The following is a 22,040-nucleotide window of genomic DNA, read 5'->3' on the forward strand; positions in this document are numbered from 1 at the left end:
TCTTTCATGTGTTTAAATAGTAAAAATGCATTTGGATTTTTAATCTGTTTAACATAAAGACATATAAATCATTACATTTTAAAGTAAAAAAAACAGGGGTTTCTAGCTTTTTTTGTGAGAATTCAAACAGTTCCTGAACCTAACTGAGCGCCAGAGGCTGAACAGCTTAGTCAATTGTTTGCTAGAAATCAAACAATGGCTGAGTGAAAACACTCTGCAGCTAAATGTGGACAAAACTGAAACACTGGTTATTGCTCCTGATGATAAGATTCCAGGGTTGAGTCAGTACTTGGGTGACTTAGGTCAGTCTGTCAAACTGAGCCTGAGAAACCTGGGTGTTTTATTTGATAAAGACATGTCTCTAGTTCAACACTGCAGAAAACTGAACAGAAACTGTTTCCTTCAACTGAGAAAAATCTCTAAACTTAGGAAAATGTTGTCACAACATCATCTGGAGCTTGTAATCCACGCGTTTGTTTCTTCTCGTCTGGACTATTGTAACAGTTTATTTTCATGTCTTAACAAGAAGGATCGTCTCGCCTGCAGTTGATTCAAAACTCTGCAGCGAGAATTCTGACCCGCTCTAGTAGAAGAACTCACATCTCTCTCTCCGGTCCTTAAAACTCTTCACTGGCTTCCAGTTTCTTTCAGGATTAACTTTAAAATTCTGGTTCTTACTTCAGGCTCCTCCTTACATCACTGATCTGATCCAGCCTTACACCCCAGCTCGGGCTCTGAGGTCTGTGGATCAGAATCTACTTATGGTTCCACGCACACGGTTCAGGACCAGAGGAGAGAAATCTTTTCAGGCTGTTGCTCCTAAGCTTTGGAACGATCTTCTCTCTCTTTGCGCTGATGGATCTACTGACTCCTTTATCTTAAGACGTTTCTATTTGTTCAGGCTTTTCCTTGAATTTCTCGAACTCTTGTGTTGTTTTCAGTATTATCTTGATCTTTAAATGTATGTACTTTTTTTTTTTTTTTTTTTTTTTGAGTATTGTTTTGATTGTTTAAGCGCTTTGTGACCCTGGTCTCGAAAAACGCTATATAAATAAAAATTATTTACTTACTTACTAAAAGTACATGGAAATTTAAGAGTATTAGCCGCAATGTAATTTTCTTACACAAATAAAAGGGTTAATCTTTGTACGCGTTAATATCCTCCAGGAGGCGCTCTAGCAGGAAGTGAAGACCGATTAAATAATGTATTCGGCCATCGTACACACACCTGTATGATGGAGAACACACACAGAGGGATGTATTTAGCTTTAAGTTGAAGACCTGGCATCAATGAAGCAAGGATGAGATGTTGGAGACGGCAGCGTAAAGAGTGGACATCATTTTTTTTTTTAGGGATAGTAAGAGCAAATGGCTTACTTTATAATGACTGTTCTAGCATAGACTTGTTCATTATTATTTTTTATCTAGCCATATTACTGCCGTGTTACAGGCAGTATCAAAACTGAAATATATTTTTGCATTTACAGTATGTGTTACTATCTCATGTTACAAAATGTGCGTGGCCTTTATGTGTTCAATCTTTTTCTTCTTTTATAATGTAGTTAAAGTAGTTATGTTTATATAGTCCATTAAATAATTTATGTAAAACTACTTTATTTACTTACTCATTATAAAACTTGAATATGTCGTCCTTCTCCCTTCGTCTGGCTCCCTCTTAGTGAACTCAGCGACATAGCAGTGTGTGTTCAAAATACCATGAATGCATTTTAAACTCGATCTAATATTGTTTCCAGGACCTCATCTGGACATCTCGCACACACCTCCTGCTTCTCCACTGGCCGAAGATCCCTGTCCTAAACCAAGTGTCCCCCAACTCCACCCTTCCCCTTCTCCGAAAGCCTCCCCCCCGAGCCCAGGTTCATCTCCAACCCCAGTCCCAGGACCCACGAGTCAACCGCCTGCCACTCTTAACACGAGTCCAATTCCTCCTGCGACACAAATCGTCCCGGTCCATGACAAACCAGACCGAGACGAACAAGAAGATCCAGAGGAGAACGTTCCATCTTCGCTCACCCCTGAACCACCGGTGTCACCACTAGTGTCTCCGGCCGTTCACGTCCCAAAAAGCCAGTCCGAGGAGGCGACTTCCTCTCCCCTCGTGGGCAGCGACTCGGATCAAAAATGTCAAGACGACAGACTCGGTACTTCTGCGCCCGTTGGTCTGAAGGTTGAAGACGGCGAGGAAATGGAGAAGCTCCTGGACGAGTGTCTGGTAACACTGCACGACGAACCCAAAGAGGATGCAACAAGAAACGTAACAGGTACGACACAAGGTACTTTTCTGTTGTCCCGGGCTCTGTTCCCTTCGCTCATGTTACAGTTACTCGATTTGGAGAAACTTTGTAACTTTTGAAACAAGAAACTTTTGTGTCAGAAACGGGTAAACATTTTTACGGAAATGGTTGACTTTATGAAAGTTGTACTCGATCGTTGCCTTTGTTATTTTAACACACCAAAGGAATCTGTGTGTTTAGCTTAATTTGGGCTCTTGGTTTTTGTGTGTTTACCTCTGAGTTTAAAGTGACAGTTCACCCAAAAATCACAAATGTTCTACTCACCCTCATGTTGGGAGTAATCTGTGTCTTTTTGGAGTTATAGGAAGTGTTTGTCCATTTGATATTCACAAAAAAAATAACAAAAAACATCTAAATACCTCCATACTGTTCATCTGTATTGTCCTTTTTGTATAAGTATCTACACTGAAAGTTTATGCAACATTTAGCGAGAGCATTTCCTGTCTGTTAGCATGTTAGCATTTTAGCTTCGGCTTCAAACGAGTTTAATTTAATTTTTTTCTGAACAATTCCTTCTAGTTGAGACTGCAATGCAAGATGTTACAGACCACGTTTGGAGGTATTTTAATGGTTTTAAGTGTTTTTTTTGAACAGGCGGACGAAGAAAATAAGCACTGTTTATGGCCGTCATATGTACGTACATTTATGCCAAAAAACCCAAGCCTTAGTCAACATGTGGGTGAGTTGAGTTTAAGAGAAATTTAAATTCTTGGTGAACTTTCACTTTAAGGTCAAACATATTTGGAATGAATACATTAACCAATCTATAATGGAACGTTTTATGTTTGACCATATTCTACCTTTATAAATTTATAAAGGCACATAAATAGGTAAGTGAATGCGTCTTGAAAAATGATAACAATGTTTTTAATAAAAACCTAATGCAATTGGAAGTTGATGATAATAAAAGAAGAAAAAAATAGAATTGAAATAAAAAAAGGACAGAATACAATAATAATTTTAAAAAAAGGTAGGGTGCGCCAATAACAATCTTTAGAAAGAAAATCAATATAAAAAAGTAACTACATATATACAAATAAACTTTTCAGGTATTGAAATTATTTAATAAATATCTTAAGGTAATACATATAAACAGAAATACCTTATAATATATAAAACAGTATTTAAAATGCAACAACTTTTTACAAAATTGTTTTGTAATTGAACTCACAAATATGAGCCACTAGTCCAAACTTTTTGAGGCCATTATTACAAGTGTTTCCACGATTAAAAGGGCAAATCAATACTCTGATATTTCTGGATGTTTCATATGCATGTGTTGATATTTCTCATTTCTCCCCTTCAGATATACTGAGGCAACTACGGTGTGAAGTCATTAATTTGAGGACGAGGATGCGGGTAAGATGACGATGAATACGCCGATGCTTTTTGCTTTGATTTGTTTCCCAAGCTGAGAAACTTACCTGATGTATTGATGTCATTTCACATAATCATCTCCACTTACACGGTTTCTTTGCTTCTGTTACCGTCGTCGGTAGCGATGCTAATTTTGCTAGCTTTGCTAATCTTGCAAGCTTTGCTAATCTTGCTAGCATTGAAAAGGTTGGCTTTTCTATTCTGTCCTTTCCCTGGTGTTCTATTATATTCCGGGTCACACCCAGATTTACTTCCACTTCTCAAACATCTATCCCCTGATTAAGCCTCAGAATACATATGTTTTATGCATCTGGAGTTTATCCCAGCTACTTGGGGCAAGAACCGGAGGACTCATCCTTATGGGAAACTTATAGTCGTTGAAATTGTCCATTAAAATCTAACTAAACCAACAAACTCTTACACCACTTTTAAAGGACTTTTCGTGGTCCTTGAAAAGATACAAAGCTCTAAATCTGTTTAAACTTCACAGAAGTTTTTATCAACATGATAAGTCCCAACAAGTGAAGCTTCCAAGTGTGTAAATACTTAAGTCATTATTATTTTCTATCTGTAAAGATGTGCGTTATAGTTTAGCGGATGTTGGTGGTACCATCCTGGTCGTCTTCCTGTCTAAAGGCTTCAACTCTTGCCTCCTTCTGATGGAAAAGAACATCCGTGTACTAATCCGCCAGCTTTAGTGCTTCTCTGGGCCCTTCTTCCAGACTTATGTATTTTCACGTCAAACCACAGTATAAACAGGAAGTCACGGCATCCAGCTAAATATTATCAGTCCTCTGTTCTTGACCTTTCATCCAGGAGATGATTCCAAACACCCCCTTCACAGTAGGAGCTCTTCGGAGAGCTGCAGTTTGGTTAATAGCGGACTTCCTGTCCTCTGCTTGTCTTCGGGGGCCCACGAGAGGAGCTGGTCTGGTGTCCAACCATTAGTTTGAACCACTTCTGAATATACCTCTGCTTTTGATCATGTTTTCTCAACTGGGGGAAACGAAAGTTCTTTTACGATGATGATGATATTCAATGGTTATTTCCTTCTCATCGTCTGCTCCATTTCGGACCCTCCCTTGTGAGGATTGTTGCAAAGAGGCTCCCAAGTTTCCCCGCCACCGATTACGACAGCTGGAATATGACCTGCAAGTGCAACTCCCTTATTTTCTTTCCTCATCCACTGGCCTCACTTTTATTTTTCATTTATTTGAAGAGCATTAGGCTGAAAAGGGATACTCCATTTTTCCATTTCATCGGGTACAAGATGTCTTTGTCTAAGCATCTTTGGTGTTAGCCAGGGATTATTATCTGAAGGGTCGTAGCGTGGGGAGTAATAGCATGGGAACTTTTTTTGAAATCTGTGTTTTTTTTACCCATATTCATAGATGGAGAAGTAGTCTTTGTCTTGGTTAGACATAACTATAATAATTCCAAGCATAAAATGTAGTTTCTTTTACAAATGATAAATGTTTTTTTACTGATGTTAGCATCCTAGTATGTATGGCACACCTCTTCATAGTGGCATTAAATTGGGTAATATTGATGTTGTTTATATGCAGAAAATCTACCCGAGTTATTTCCAGGAAAAAGAACACAGGTAGAAAACCTGATGATGGACATGGAATTGCATCACTGATACCAGAATATGTCTCTAATTGTTATAATGCAAACCTTATTTCGATTAATAGTTTTTTATACCACAATGGGGAGCTGCACAAAAATGGGAGTTTTACGTATAGCTGAGTTGGAAATGTCCCATATTATGTTGGCACCTGAATACCCCTTGTGCCCATACCATTGAGATACAGTTTGGAACGACAGGAAGTTGGTACTACAGTATTATTTTTCTTCAAGTAAATTACTAAGAAAAGTCCATATTCTTTACGCCGTCTTCTCTTTATTGAACTATTCATGTGACTAGCTATGTAGGTAACATTCAGTAGCTGTAGAACTAGTGTTAGCATTGCGTTTTCCCCCCCACGTTCTTTTGCTTATTCAAGTGTTTCCATTGACAGATTATATTGCACTAGTGGTGTGAGCTATCAACTATCCTGCCTTTGTCTCTTTCGAGCTGATAGTCTGGATTCTTGAGCATTGAACTTTCCTTCTTCTCTTCCACCCCCTGATCAGAGTAAGAAATGTAATCTTCCCACTGGCCAGTTAAACCTCAGAGAGACTGTGGTAAAGCACCGAGAGGTAGCTGCGTATTAGGAATTGGCACGACGTAGCCCCGTTGTTGACACGGGCCCTCGATGGGCCGATGCTGGACTTTATGATCCCAGACAGCTTGGCTGTACGGGGAACAGTTTTTGAGAACCCAGTGAAAGAAAAGTGCAGAGGAGGGGTTTGCATTCTGTTTGTCCGGCAGACAAGACTTGTTTTGTTTCCGACTCCGCTGTGAGGTAGCGGCAGGGGGGCGTGGTGGGTGAGGGGGGGACTTACACCGGCTGACTGGCCATCTGTTTTTTGTGTGCGGCACACGTGAGACTGACAAATTCATACAGATGCATTGAGAGTCTTGGCTGTTGCTGCGGATTCTCAGGCCGGCCTCCTCCCTCTCCCCTGGCTGTGCCTCTCAGCCTTCATTCTTTCTCCATCAGGGAGCTAACCACTCCTTCCCGAGCCCAAAACAATTACCCCGCAGCTTTTTGCCTTAAAGCTGCCCTCGATCTTGTCGTCCTCCCGTCTTCTTTCCCGGCCCAACTCATTTCCTGCACCTTTCAGCTCCAAAATCCATCAGTCTTTGGATATTGTTTCTATTCAAAAGCGATCATTCCTCATGTCACATTCTGTCACTTCCTCTGGTTATCTCGCCATACTTTCTATGTGTCCTACTTTTTCCCCTCAACTCCTCAAACTGTCACAGACACACTTAAGTACAGCGGAGAAAGACGAAGCGATTAAACAATGTGCAGTGATCCGTGAGGGGCGTTTTACCAAAGAACCATCTGTCTGCGTTAATGTGCCTTCTATTGTCTTTACCAACAAGTAGAAAACCCCTAAAGCTGAGGTCTAACATGTGTGTGTGTCTCAGTGTTGCTTTCCTCCTGGAGATTGACTCAATCTGAGACCGCCGGAATCAGTTCCAGGTGACTGCTGTCGGAGATTTCCAGGAATGATCTCTGCAAGCTTTTTAACCCAAACGAGACCGGTTGAACAACCCGGACTAAAGACGCTACAGAATTTGAAGCTACTTGGTTTGATTAAATTCAAATCCAATATGTAAAGTTTTGGAGTGAGAGAGCAGGGTTCTATCAGCAAATCAAGGTCATTTGTGTTGAGACGGAAGAATTCAAGAACTTCTCTAAACATGTTTCTTCAGGGTCACTTTTAGCCTCCCAGTGACCTCAGCTAGCTAGATGGAGACAAAAAGGCAGCATGACGGTGAACCCTTTATTTTGTTTGGCGTTCAGTGTGGGTCGATGCTGAAATGGATACTGGAATCAAACTGCATACTGTATGACCAAAGCCTACTTGATGTGCCATCAAAATAGCAAAGCTAACAAAAAAGTGACGCCGCTGCAGTCGGGGCTCTCGCAGTAGATGCACCTCGCGGTATTACTTCAACCCATGGCCCATGCAGCTACTTCTAAAGAAAGAATAAACGTTTGAGATGTTTGCTTTAAGCAACATTGGCAACAATATTTTTCTTCATGGCTGAAAGCGGCGCCAGGCAGGTGTTTGAGGAGCAGTGTACTTGGTGCAGATGCATTTATAAAATCAGAATGGTTGGAGTCAACGAAAAGTAGTTCAGTTGACTAAAAAGTGTATAATTTTATGTTGAAAAGTTATTAAACCTATGTAGTTGGTCTGGTTATTTATTTACATTTTGGTTGAATGCTGAGTTGGTCTTATTTTAACTTGGTATGGTAGTAAAAGTCATGAATTGTCTTAAATTGTAGAAACAATTTCCCTTTCTACCATCTGACCTCCACAACGTTGTCTCTTTTCCACCTGCATAAGCTTAAATCAGAGTCAGATAATTTCTTGAAAGTTAATCAGCTTCGTTCTATTTAAAAAAAAAAAAAAGAATCTCCCACCGATCTTCCGATAGGTCAATACTCCTCAAACAGCGGAGTAGGCCTAGTACTGTGCTAGGGAAGGGTATATTGGCCAGCAAGGTATGTTGGGGTACCAGTGGGGAAACTTTGGGTAGTAGGCGATTGGAATATAGCACAACCTGAATCTCCCAATAAGCACAATAGCCTCTTGGACAAAACTGGAGTACCTGAGTAAACCTTGGAAATCTTAAGAATCACAAAGGTCGTCATTGAACCTAATTGCCCTGTACATTGCACCGCTGTGTCTTGATGCCACTCTTTAGATTCCAGGGGTTAGGACAGTTGGTCAACGCAAGGTAAACGGATTAAGAGTCCAACTGTTTACAACCTAAGAGATAACAAGAGCTGGAAAGGAAAGTACAAGCATGAAGGGTTGCACACATACTTAGATTGATGGTGGAGGTTGATCCGAGGACGTGTCTTTTCACATTAACTCACAGAAGATGCTACTTAAGAAAGCTTTCCAAGATTCTGGTGTCCAGTGGGACACCGGGTCACATCTTCAGGGAGCGCTCGGGTGCATGTCTGATGCCCGAAAATCCATAGTCTTATCTCATTGTGAACAGAGGAGCGCCCCTTCCTGTTTCCTTAAACAGACATGCTCTACTTGGAGTGCTGGTGAGCAGATAACAAAAGCTCTGAGGGGAAAAAAAAAAAAGCTCCTCCAAATGTTTCCCTTCGCTCCAAACGAAAGGAGTGAGATATTTGAGGGTGAGAAAAGAGTCATATGATATTGGTGTGTGTGGTGTGTGTGTCCTACGTAATGGAGTCCAGCTGTGGGTCGTGAGTCACTGGTCAGATGAGGGAGAAACTGACTCGGATATTGCTTCCTCCTCCACATCTCCATCTAATTACGATCCCTCCGACCCTTCACCTAACCTCTAATATTTCTGGCTCGAATTGCTCTATTGTCAGGGCGAGCACATTAAAGTCGGCTCTTTTCACACGTCGAAGAATTTGATATTAAAAGCGGGATATAAGAGCCGGAGTGAATCCGGAGAGCGTTGGATTTCTTGGTACACATATGGGCCTCACTCCGGAGAGAGTCTTGCTCAACCCACTTTCCGTTGTCCCGTCTTGTTGTAGCTCCTGCTTCAGTGGGAATTTCGCAAGCATGAGCACCTTTCACTGGAAATGTTATCAGCAAGTCCAGACGTATGATGATGGTTTTGAATCAGACACATTTAAACACTGAAGAAGTGAAGTTAGGAATGATAACACAGAAAGTACACTTAAGCTTTTGTACGCGAAATAGCATTGCTAACACTATTTTGGAACAATTTGGACGACTTTAAATTCTTTTAGAATTTTTTTCAACTTTACTTTGTTAGCAAACTAGCATTGCTACCTCTATATTAGCTATATAGAGATAGATCGGTAACGCATGATGCTATAGGTGTTAATTTAATTACCGTTACTGCGTGTAAGCTACATTATCAAAATAGCATTTTTAGCACTAGCATAGCACAGATAGAAATACTTCTGCTCTGCTTACACTAAACGATTTGCACAGTCCTTGAGTGAAAAACGGCAGCTGAGGCCGTGTTTCATTTTTTATTTTAACAAGCATGGACGTAGAAGAACGAGCGCCGGCAAACATACGGCGAAAATTGATGGTACAAAAGAAGGAACAAATGGTGCCTCTTTCTCTGCCTGTATATATATATACAAAAAAATGTATGTATGTAATTATTAATGAAAATACTAACAGTAAAAAATGCTGTGTCTGCAATTTTATTAGCCCACACAACCCCTTTTTAGTTGTTCTTTAGTTGACTTTTTCCACCCTGCCTTCACTCTCTTCTTCACTTCCCTTCATCCACCCGTGGCCTATCACGTGTGGTCCAAAAAAAAAAATGAAAACAGATTGTTGTGTAACCCTTCAAACCAAAGATTCAGAAATGTTAAAAAAAAATATTGTGCATGTGTCCTGGTAGTAAAAACATCAACAAGTGTAAATGCAAGTCCAAACATGCTATGTAAGCTCTCAGTATGTTTCGTCAGCTCTCAATAAATAAAACGGTTTTTTTTTTTCTTTAGTGAGGCAAGTCTGGAGTCAATAAAATCTGATAAAGCTGCGCACTTGAACTTTGGACTTTCTTTTTAAGGTCCTTACAGTTACTTTATCTGCAGAAAGAACATTTTGTTATCGTAGATTTGAATGATTAATGACAAATATGTTTATGTTTTTATTATAAGCGTTTAATAATATAGAGAAGGGAAGCTGATTCTGCATTTTTTTGGATTTACTATAAATAGAATCAATGGAAATACAATGTAAATCTGCTTTTATTTGATTTCCAGACGGAGCAAACGGAATGGCTGCAGTTCCAGAATGACTTCCAGGTGGCAGTAGCGGTGGCAGACAGGTTACGAGCAGAGGCGGAAGAAGAGATCCTGGTGTTACGCGCCACCCACGAGGACACCGAGAATGAACTGGAGGACGCCAGGCGGCGACAGAAGGAGAGCGACGCACAGTTGGTCAAACTCAGGGACGAGTTGAAGGCGAGTCAGCAGAAACTGGCCCATCTGACCCTGGAGCGAGATCGACCCAACCGGGAGGAGAACAACAACAACAACGACGACGACGACCAGGCGGCCAACCAGAAGGGTCGGGAAAGACTGGACTGCTCAGGGACGTCGTTGAATGACGGTAAAAAGATCGAGGACAATAAGGGCGTGACCAAGCTGTACTTGAGGAATTTGGCCAATAAGGACAAGAGCGCGGAGATTACCAGGACGACGGTGTCTGAGAGGTCAAGGTAGGATTCATTCTTTCAAAATAAAATCCTTGATTAACAATTTCTTGGTTTTATTTAATCGGGAGGTGAAGAGGAGAGTGCAGACAGGGTGGTATGGGTGGAGAGGGTTGCAGAAGAGAAGCGAGTTTGTACTCACAATGTTAAAACTCTTCACTGGCTTCCAGTTTCTTTCAGGATCAACTTTAAAATTCTGGTTCTTACTTTCAGAGCTATTCATGGTCAGGCTCCTCCTTACATCACTGATCTGATCCAGCCTTACACTCGGAACGATCTTCCTCTCTCTTTGCGCTTGATGGATCTACTGACTCCTTTAAGAAACACCTTAAGACGTTTCTATTTGTTCAGGCTTTTCCTTGAATTTCTCGAACTCCTGTGTTGTTCTCAGTATTATCTTGATCTTTAAAGTATGTACTTTTTTGAGTATTGTTTTGATTGTCTAAGCACTTTGTGACCCTGGTCTCGAAAAGCGCTATATAAATAAATATTACTTGCTTACTTACTTACTTACTTAAAAGAGGTTTACAAGGCGTTGACTTGGATAAGGCAAGATCAGGAGGAAGACGATAGTGTTTCGACTAAGAATTTTGGAGAGTGAAAAAAAAGATTATGATCAAGATAGGTTAAAAGACTTGCTCCTCTTGAGATTTGCAGAATGTAGATCACTTTGAAAAATACAGAAATTTGAAAAATTTGAATTCCAAGCACAACGGTAGAAATGGTTTAAATGTTTTTTGGTGCCAAAATAAAGCTATTTCTGCCAAATAATTATACGTCAAGTCTAAAGAATATCTTATAAAAACATGTTTAAAAGGGACTTTTCTTGAAGCCAACATTACCTAGAGAATTTTTGCCATGCTAGCTAGTTTTTACCCGATTAAAAACGGTCAAATGGAATCTTCACTACAGTTGACGGACTCAGTCTGTGACAGGATGATGGCAGTCAATGACATTTTGAAATGGAATCGGTGACGTTAGGAACGAAAGACCCACAACACTCAATGAAAGTTGCAACAAAATGTCCAGTATAAGGAATCCATAGGATTTTTACATTTGTTTATGGAGTTAAAAACCGTACATTTGTTAAGAAAATGATTTCTCGCTTATTGCTTTAACCATCAGAAGCCTCTCTCGATCGTCGTCATCGCCACCGGAACCGTTAACGGTACAGAACGGGTCACAGTCGACCTCGTCCGAGAGCAACAAGAGTGGAAACGATGTAAGAATTCAGTTGCGTCTCATTCTCCGAGACATCAGTCGTTTATTGTTGTTGTTTTTTTTGGTGCAGATCCGGGTTGGTAGAGGTTTGAACGACCAAGAGAGCCGGTCCAACGCCAACACAGGTTCGTAAGATGGTGTCATGAATGTGGAGGTACTCACTTCCTGGTTGGTATCAAATTATGAAGTGTAAACATTGATTTAGCAACTATAGCGCCCCCTGCAGTATACAATTTAAAGAGCAAAAACCTGTATTACATGCCATATAAGAAACCTAAAGAGGTCAATGACAAGAAAGCTAACTACGATAAAGGCTTACTTTAACCACAATGATAAGTTGAAGGTTTAGAGATATGTCAAAAAAGGTTAAAGTCAAAATGGAACCGTTTTTTGTGTGTTTTTTTTTTTTACAGTAAATAACAGTGAATAATGATAGTAAAGCCGTGTTTGAAGACATTTTCATAATTCAACGATAAAATTAAAAATGTCAAGTGAAGCTAATAAAGGCCAGACAGAAGCAATGGATCAACAACTTAACTTGAAAAAAGTGTGTAAAAAATATATAATTCAAGATATAATTAAGAATTATACATTAAAATGTGTTGTTTTTTCTTGGATTAACTCTTGTGTAATGAAGTAAAATTGCATATCCCGCGGATTATTTTCACGTTTGGATTATTTTTCAAACGGTGCCGGTAAAGCCTAGTTTAAAGACAGTTGACAGACAGTCAAGTGACGCTAACAAAAGGACCTTCCAGACGCAAGCAAGAAGCAATCGATCAACTCAACTTGGGGGCAAAAAAGCCGGAGAAATACGTTGGATACATTTTGGTACTCTGGTGTTTAACAAAACTTAATTGTGTGTACATTTTTATCAGGATCGATTTATCTGCTAGCTCTGGATGAGTTAGCCACAAGGCCGTGTGTTGCCCATGGGCCTCAATTCTACCACTTTATTAAATTTTTCAAGGAAACTTATTTCCTTTTCAGTTGCAATATAATCTAACAATTTCTATTCAAGAAGTTTTGGCTAAGAAAATACACAACTACAAACACACACAGTCTTGTCAATGACATGTCGGGATTTTTCCCCCTGTTTTTTGCAGGAAAAGAGTCTTTAAAAAGGTACAACCCAACCTCCGCTGAGCTTCCAGCCAACATGTGAGTAAACGCACTGACACACACACACACACAGCAGATCATTATTTCTTCCAGACTGACCTTATTGTTACATCCTGTGTTAATCCAATTGCACGCTCCGTTCCGCGCACATTCGTCTGTCGGACTCGATACCGAAGGCAAAACAAAGTCCCTGTCGAATCGATATCGTAATTAGGTTTCTTTACCTGCGAGGACGGGGGGTTTTCGCCTGAAAAGTTCAACTTCTAATGAGATTATTTTGTCTGAGGCCCCCAAAAGTGTTTTGAACAGTCGTTCTCTCCGCAGATCCCAGGATGGCTTCAACACGCTGCTGCATCGCCACGGAGGCTCCAAGAGGAACTGGATGCTGCGCTGGTGCCAGAGCCGGACTCAGGGCTACAAGGTGAGGCTGACGTGTGCCGAAGGAAAATGCACCCAAATAAAGTCCGAAAAAGTTACCAGAAAGCCACACTATCTGTTGAATTTTCACCAATGCTGTGTCTGAAATCGCATACTAGCGTACTAAAAGTTAGTATTTTTAGTGCGTTAGTGCGTCTCAATTCTTAGTATGCGAAATTTAGTGCGCCATGCACACTAAATTGGCGTACTAACACGCCCACAAAACTGAGCATGGTTCGATGGACACTAACCACACTAAACGGCCGCCATCTTAGTGACGTATTAAACGGAAGTTACGTCATATATAAATGCATATATATATTTATATATATAGGGCTAAACTGGACAGCCTTATTAAGAAGGCCGGTTACGTCCTAGGGCGCCCCCTGGATCCTGTGGAGGAAGTGTCTGGGAGGAGGATAAGGAGCAAGCTGGGCTCCATGAGGAGGAACTTATCTCACCCTCTCCAGCACACACTGAGGGCATTGAGGAGCTCCATCGGTGATAGGATGCTCCATCCCAGGTGTGTGAGGGAGAGGTACCGCAGGTCCTTCATCCCTGCTGCCATCAGACTCCTCAACAAGAACACACCAAGATAAATATTTAACTGCACCTTTCTTGTTATTTTTGTAAATATGATTGTGAATATATAATATAGTGCAGATTTATTTTCTATTCTATTTAGATTTTCTTTCTTTTTCTTTTTATTATTTTTTTATTTCTGGGTGTTTTATTTTCTTGGTATATTGCTCTGGCTGTTGTTGAACCGAATTTCCCCTCGCGGGACAAATAAAGGATTCTGGATTCTGATATACTTACAGGTGCATTTTCCGCAGCAGTAGGAGGATAAACACGTCTTCGCTGCTGATACCAGCTTAAATATCTCGAGGTTATTTAGATTCTCATATTTTTTCTTTATATCTTTACCCAAAGTTGCAAAACGTGCTGCCAGCAGGTGGCGATAGCGTTCAAACAGCTGGTTGAAACATCGTTAAATAGAAGTAGAAGAAGAAGCTGTCATGTGATCTCCGGTTAGTGTGTAGCAACAGTGTTTGATTGGAGAATTTGCGTACTAGTTAGTAAGTACACTAAACTGATGCATACTAACTTCTAGCATACTAAGAGTATTATGCGATTTGAGACACAGCACAAGGCTTTTGGATCAATATGTATTTGAGTCAAACTGTGTGAAATATCGACTTTTTTTTCTTATCTCGACTCCCTCCAGAACATCGAGATCACCAACTTCAGCAGCAGCTGGGTGGACGGCCTGGCCTTCTGCGCGCTCTACCACACCTACCTCCCGTCACGCATCCCTTACAGCTCCCTCAGCCCGGACAACAAGGTCGGTTCCGGCCTCGAGTCACTCGGCGCTTAACTTATCGATCCCTCTTCTTTTTTTTCCGCAGCGAGAGAATCTGAGTCTGGCTTTCAGGACGGGTTTGGCCGTCGGTGTGTCGCCGTCTCTCGTAAGAAAGCGTTCTCGTCGCGGTGGCTTCGATTGTTTATCGTCTTTAAAAAAAGAGTCCTTGTTGTTCCACAGACGGCCGAGGAGATGCTCCGATCCGGCGGCCCTGACTGGCAGAGGGTGCTGGGCTACGTGGAGGCCATGTATCGATTCTTGGAAAGTGTGCGATGATCCTCCCAGACAGAAGCAATCGATCAGCCACCCACTCGTTAAACTCGTGTTTGGTGTCAAAATAAAAAGCAGTTCAACCAGGAATTGAAAGTGAAAACTAGGATGTCGACAAACTTTTTAGACAAAAGCAATTGATAAATTAAACTCAAGGTATGCCGTATCCTGACGGTAAACCTGCTTTTTCTCATATTTTGTCTCAAGTTATATTTAAAAACTGAGCTATTCGAGGACACTGTCAGACAGAAGCAATCGATCAACCACACATTTGTTAAAGTTTGTCCGTGTTTGGTGTCAAAATAAAAAGCAGTTCAACCAGGAATTGAAAGTGAAAACTAGTGAAAACAATGTCGACAAACTTTTAAGACAAAAGCAATTGATAAATTAAACTCAAGGTATGCCGTATCCTGACGCTAAACCTGCTTTTTCTCACTTTTTGTCTCAAGTTAAGTTAAAAAACTGAGCTATTCGAGGACACTGTCAGACAAAAGCAATCGATCAGCCACTCACTCGTTGAAGTTTGTTCATGTTTGGTGTCAAAATAAAAAGGAATTCAAACAGGAATTGAAATAAATGTATGGTTTAAAGTGAAACTAGTGAAAACGAATGACGACAGACCTTTAAGACAAGAGCAATTGATAGATTTTTCAACTCAAGATATGCTCTATCCTGGTAGTAAATAGTGTATTATGTCAAATGATATCTTAAATGTAATTAAAAAACTGAGCTTTTTCGAGGATACTGTCAGACAAAAGCAATCGATCAGCCACTCGGTTATTAAAGTTTCTTCATATTTGGTGTCAAATTAAAAAGCGATTCAACCAGGAATTGAAATAAATGTACGGTAAAAAGTGAAACTAGTGAAAAATAATGTCGACAGACGTTTAAGACAAAAGCATTTGTTAGGTTTGTCAACTCAAGATAAGGTAAGGTAAAAACTATATGCTCTATCCTGGTAGTAAATAGTGTATTATGTCAAATTTTGTCTTAAATGTAATTTAAAAACTGGGCTTTTCGAGGATACTGTCAGACAAAAGCAATCGATCAACCACACATTTGCTAAAGTTTGTCCATGTTTGGTGTAAAAAAAAAAAAGCAATTCAACCAGTAATCGAAATAAATGTACGGTTTAAAGTGAAACTAGTGAAAAACAATGTTGACAGATCTCTAAGACAAAAGCAATTGATAAACTGGTGAACTCAAGGTATGTTCTCTCCTGACGGTAAACCTGCCTTTCCTCATATTTTCTCAAATTAAGTTAAAAAGCTGAGCTATTGGAGGACACTGTCAGACAAAAGCAATCGATCAGCCATTCAGTTATTGCAATTTGTTCATGTTTGGTGTCAAAATAAAAAGCAATTCAACCAGGAATTGAAATAAATGTACGGTTTAAAGTGAAACTAGTGAAAAACAATGTCGACAGATCTCTGAGACAAAAGCAATTGATCCTGACGGTAAATTGTTTACTTTGTCAAATTGTCTAGAATTCATTTTAAATGTGAAGTTATTCGAGGACACTGTCAAACAGAAGCGTACCCAGCCACTCATTAAAGTTTGTCCATGTTTAAAACAAGGAAAACCAGGAATTTAAGAAGAAATGTACGGTTTAAAGTGAAAGTAGTGAAAAATACTGTCGACGGACCTCAAAAAGTAATTGATAAATAAGTTAACTCACTAAGTATTATGTCATTTTTGTCAAAGAATAATGACAATGCTTGACTGAGGACATCATCAGACAGTAACAATCAATCCGTTTCAACCTTGACATGATCTAACATGAAAGTTTTGTCGTCGAAATAAAGAGAAGGTTAATCAGGAAGTGAAAAAGCTTATCAAAAATGTTATTGTGTTACTATAAACAGTGAAGCTCCCAGACAGAAGCAATAGATGAGTGGCTCAAAATAAAAGGTCAGAATCCGGTACTTAAAAACGTTGTGTTACATTGTTAAAGCTAATTTTGCAACATGTTTCAATTAATAAAAAGTTGTATTAAACTACCCAACATGAGGATTTTTAGATCATGCTTTGTTCACCATCAACTGTTTCACGATTGAATAAAAGGAAATCAAACTTATTCACAGAAACAACTACCATGTGCCAAATACTGCATTTTATATGTGACCAGTGTAAAAAAAGAACTTTTCCAAATGAAATAAAATATGAAGCACTTTGTGGTTGGGTTGTTTTTTTTATGTCTGTGTTTTTGAAGCATCAAAGGGAACAGAGAATGTCCATATATGGATGTATAACAACGGTGACGTGTTCGAGGTGCTGCGCTTTTACTCTACTGCCATCTAGTGGTAAGTTTTGTATTGTTTAATGGTAAGTAAGTAATTTTTATTTGTATAGCGCTTTTCCAGACCAGGGTCACAAAGCGCTTAAACAATCAGAACAATATTCAATAAAGTATATACTTTAAAGATCAAGATAAAACTGAGAACAACACAGGAGTTCCAGAAAATCAAGGAAAATAACAAATAAAACCAGAAACACGTTCTTTATTAATAAAAAGTTAAAGATTTATAACTTTTTCTCAAGTCAAAAGGAGAGAAGCGGCTTCCCAGATGAAAACACAAACACAAAATGCAACATAAAACGATTTGGACCTCAGGCCCTCAAAGTTGGACACGTGTCCCCAATTATTTTTTAATGCATAAATGACATGAATGTTTTTCCAACATGCGTGTAAATTCACAGGTACCTAGTGACAGAACACGAGTCCCCTCGGGGCCAAAACATCAGAAGGTCTTTGTCACCTCAGCCATTGTGTGTGGACGAATATGAGATGTCGGTATGAGGTTGCGTCCCAGTGTAGCTGGGACAAGAGGTGGGGTCCGGGCTCCTGCAAGGTTCCAGTTGAAGGAGCCAGAGCTGGAAGGGTCATGTTGGTGGTCCTGGCTGTATGTTTGGTGTGTTTGGCTCTTCCATCTTCTGCACAGTGAGTCTTTAGACTTGACCCAGATTTTCTTTTTAAAAACTAAGGAGTGACAAGTTCTTCTCTGTAGGACTTTGTTTATGATCTCTGGTCCTGATGAGGTTCTTGCGGGGACGCCGACTCGCCTGGCCGTCACGGTGTTCTCGGACTCGGCCAGCAGAGTGACAGCTGAGATGGTTTATGGGGACACCAGGGTCGTCCAAACAGAGGTAGTCCAGGGAGGTGAGAACCTTTTTTTTTAAATTACTTTTACAGAAATAAATTCATAGGAAACCCTTGATTTATTGTCCCAAGCAATTGCTATTTTTTACTTATATTAATATGTAGTCAAACAGAAAAAGGCATTCAAATTTTACAAAAAATAACATGACCTCACACTACAGGCATTAATATCTATTAATATGTTTTGCTATTTTAAATAACAACAGGCACCATTTTCTTTAACTCAGAAAGACCGCAGCTAACGCTATTAGCTTCTAGCCTAGCTAGCTGTCATGTAGGTGACAAGGTAAACAAAGACTTTAAAAAAAAGATAATTGAAGAACTAAACACCTTTAATTTCAACGAATATATACCAGAGAATTAAGAGCATTATTTAAATAATGAAACTAATTAAAATTTTGTTCCAAAGTTTTTTTGTTTTTTTTTAATGCATATGCTACATGCTAATTCTAAGTAGGACATTCCTGGAAACATTTGTTTATGTTGGTTGGAAAATGAGTGTGTAATAAAGGTAAAAATTGATCATATTAATGTTTTTTTCTTAATGAAAAATTAACATTTTCATTTCACCTAAAAATCTGACAATTTTTAACATAATATTTGGTGTAAAAGGACAAATTTCAGGAGTAAAAAACGGACATAATTAGTTGACATGGTTTTGAATTATAATAATTTATTGAATCAACTATTAGAATATTCTTATTATCTCTTATACTTTCATGGCTCAATGACAAATAATGTATTTTGCTCAAGATTTTATTCACGACCTTCACCCTAACTCCGTTATACTTGTATTTCAATTTTCTTTCACTACTATTTCGGAGAAATAAAAAGGTTTGTTGGGACTGCTTCACTGTCAATAAAGGAAATTAAGAATTTGTATTCTGTATTGGAAACACTTGAAGTAGTAAAGTGTGTGTTTTTATATCATAATGACATTAAAACAACAAATGATGTATTTTGTAGCACTTCGATTAATAGTTTTTAACCTTTCAAAAGCACATTTACACCATATGTAACTTACATTTGTGCATTTTCAGGCGTGACCAGGACCTTAACTCTTCCTTCTGTGAGTATAAAAAAATTAACGATTTAACCTCATATAAAAAGTACATTTTATTCCAGATAAAAGACTCTCCGATTCCGGAACTCCTCAATTTGACTCTTGAAGGCTACAAGGAAGAGAGTCTTATTTTCTCCACCCGGAGAACTCTACGCTTCCGACCCACCAACGTCTCCAGTTTCATCCTCACGGACAGGTCTCGCTACTTTGTGGGGGATTCCGTCAAAGTCTGGGTGTCATCGGTGGAGTCAGATGATCGGCCTTACGAAGGGAGAGTCGACGTTTCTATACAGGTAAGGTTTCCGGGGAGTCGCTTTAGGGCGTGTAGAGATTTCATGGCATTGTGTGACGATTTATTCTTTTGTCACGTCAAGGATCCTGATGGGAGATTGATAACAAAGTGGGATACAACGGGAAATCAAGGAATAACGATACATGAATTCACTCTACAGTCGTCCCTTATAGGACAGTGGACAGCCAGTGTCACCATCAACGTAGGTATCTACAGATTTATGTTTTTAAAATCACCCTGAACTCTTTGTTTTACGATGTTTCAGGGAGTCAAAACTGATCGCAACTTTACCGTGGAGCAATCATCAGGTGATCTCATGGTCAAGATCCATTTCGGGGTTAAGGATTTTAACCTTACTTGTTTCCTAGCTCCGCCCAGATTCAAGTTGCTGGTCAGGACGCCGACTAGAGTCCTCGTTGGAGAGGATGTGAGCGGATCGGTCCGAGCCGTGTAGGTCCACGTTTGTAAAAGAAACACTTTAAGATTTATTGAAAAATTGAAAAATACTTCTTTACAGTTACGCTGGTGGAAAACCTGTGAAAGGAACTTTGACGGTTTCACTTTCAACGAAATACGGTGAAAACCCTTTAACGCAAACTCAACAGGTAAGACAAACGCCACAAGGTACATTCGTCATCTAGACCGTGAGCTAAATAACTCAAAAACGGATATCGATAACGCTGGGTATCGGTTAAAAAAAAAAGTAGATACTGGTACTGAAACTGTTCGATACTGTTTAATGAAAGGAAATGATATGGAACCTACTACAAATCTAGTGTTCTAGATAGAATAAAGAACATTCCAGTGTAAAAGAACACATGCTAACAAGTGACAAATCAATTTGTTTTTAACTGCCTTTGTCACTTTGTTTTTGATCACTCCTGGGTACAGAAACTTTGATATACCGATACATGAAGCATGTTATGATACTCAGTACAACTGAAGCATTTCGGTCTGTTCCACAAAACAACCAAAGTTCTTTACCCAGCCCTAGATATCATAGACGGGTATGTAGCTAATTTAACAAGAAATCAATCCGATTAACCATCTGGATCCAGGAAATGTTTGAAGGTTTTGTCACTGTTTTTGGGGATATTGAGAGCGCATTTGGAAAATAATTTTATTTACGATTTTTCCCTCAGATTTATGGATCAGCTCAGTTTTTCTTCAGCAAAGCTCATCTCGAAACCTTGAACACAGCGGAAGAAGAAACCGCTAACATTTCCGCTAGCATCACCGACACGAGCTCAGGTGAGCGCCTCCAGAACCCACATCTTGGATGTAATATTTTCTTTTTGTTTTCTCTCGAAGGACATCAAATTAGCAAGGATGTCGAAATCCACTTTTTTAATGAAAAATTCCTCCTGGAATTCCGGGATGTTCGTCCACTTAAACCAACGTTGCACTTCTTCGCAACGGTAAGAGACTATTTCGTTTTTCCAATGTTGACTTTGGACATTGTTGACCTTTTATCGCCAACAGTTGACAATCTCCAGATTTGACGGGAAACCGTTAACCACGTGGGATCGAAAGTACTTCACGGAGGTTGAGGTCAATCAAAGAAGATCTAGTGAAGTTACGGAACTGACAACCCTGACACTGGCAGTGCCTGAGGACGGAAATGTTTTCATCAAATTCAGATTAGAAAGTGAAATACAAGCCGTCTTCTTAAAGGTGAGATGAAATATTTTACAAAAATATTCAATAGTTTTATTATAGTTGAAAATTATTTGATTATCATTAAAAATGGTTTGATTAAAGTTGAACATTGTTGGATTAATGTTGAAAATTGTTTGATTACAGTTGAAAATTGTTGGATTACAGTTGAAAGTTATTTGATTTCAGTTGAAAATTGTTTGATTATAGACTTAAATTGTTTGATTAAAGTTAAAAAATTGTTTGACAATTGTTTTATAGTTTACACATTTTCTTTATTAAAATTGGATTAAGTTGAAAAAGTTGAAAATTACAAAAAAATATGTGAGATGTTTATATAACAAAAAATGTAAATGATATGATGATTAATTGAAGTGTATAATTGTATAAAATATGCATTAAACTGATGTTAAAATAAACAATACATTCAGTAAATTTCCTACTAAACATTAACAAACCTGAAATTAGGAATTGTCTTCCATGACAGGAAAACTGCATTTTTCAACTTAAAATATGCCTGAATTAAGTGAATCTTGTCCACTTTCAGGCGGTAAAAAATTGTCACATGGGTCTAAATTTATTATTTTTAATAACCTGTAACTTACATGATATGAACCTCACAAAATACATTTTTTTATAGATAAAAAGTCACAAGTTTTTCAGAATTATCTTCAGCTAATCTTGTTCTTCTGACTCATTTCTCAGGTCAGATTTGAGTCAAGTGTTAAAACGCTGTTCCTGCTTCACTCCTCATCCACCGAGTCCTACATCCAGATCCTACCAACTCCTCCGGCCCAGGTAGATCTTTAAATCCTCCACACTTGTCTGTTTAACATGAATGATTCATCTCTTCCAGATCGGAGTTCCTCTTCTCATCGATGTCGAGAGCACTTTCCCTCTGAGTGAGCTTCACTACGTGGTGCGTTCACTGACTCTTAAACGTTACAAATGCCCTTTAAGG

At 39.2% G+C, this 22,040-nt stretch overlaps 1 protein-coding gene across 1 annotated transcript in view; it reads left to right on the forward strand.

The window, feature by feature from the left end:
* cd109 (CD109 molecule) overlaps positions 1 to 22,040 on the forward strand; it is a 102,599-nt gene that overhangs the window by 3,165 nt on the left and 77,394 nt on the right. The window contains 23 exon segments of the mRNA XM_087780403.1: positions 1,755 to 2,282; positions 3,622 to 3,674; positions 10,064 to 10,521; positions 11,641 to 11,737; positions 11,807 to 11,873; positions 12,849 to 12,897; positions 13,183 to 13,279; positions 14,504 to 14,620; positions 14,685 to 14,744; positions 14,819 to 14,911; positions 17,722 to 17,849; positions 17,917 to 18,068; positions 19,109 to 19,137; positions 19,194 to 19,424; positions 19,506 to 19,625; positions 19,689 to 19,731; positions 19,792 to 19,873; positions 19,941 to 20,028; positions 20,566 to 20,674; positions 20,735 to 20,841; positions 20,906 to 21,097; positions 21,785 to 21,877; positions 21,936 to 21,998. Coding sequence (XP_087636529.1) covers positions 1,755 to 2,282; positions 3,622 to 3,674; positions 10,064 to 10,521; positions 11,641 to 11,737; positions 11,807 to 11,873; positions 12,849 to 12,897; positions 13,183 to 13,279; positions 14,504 to 14,620; positions 14,685 to 14,744; positions 14,819 to 14,911; positions 17,722 to 17,849; positions 17,917 to 18,068; positions 19,109 to 19,137; positions 19,194 to 19,424; positions 19,506 to 19,625; positions 19,689 to 19,731; positions 19,792 to 19,873; positions 19,941 to 20,028; positions 20,566 to 20,674; positions 20,735 to 20,841; positions 20,906 to 21,097; positions 21,785 to 21,877; positions 21,936 to 21,998 — 3,056 coding nt within the window.

Source organism: Callionymus lyra, chromosome 18 (assembly GCF_982586985.1).
Source record: "Callionymus lyra chromosome 18, fCalLyr1.hap1.1, whole genome shotgun sequence".
Lineage (NCBI taxonomy): Eukaryota > Metazoa > Chordata > Actinopteri > Syngnathiformes > Callionymidae > Callionymus > Callionymus lyra.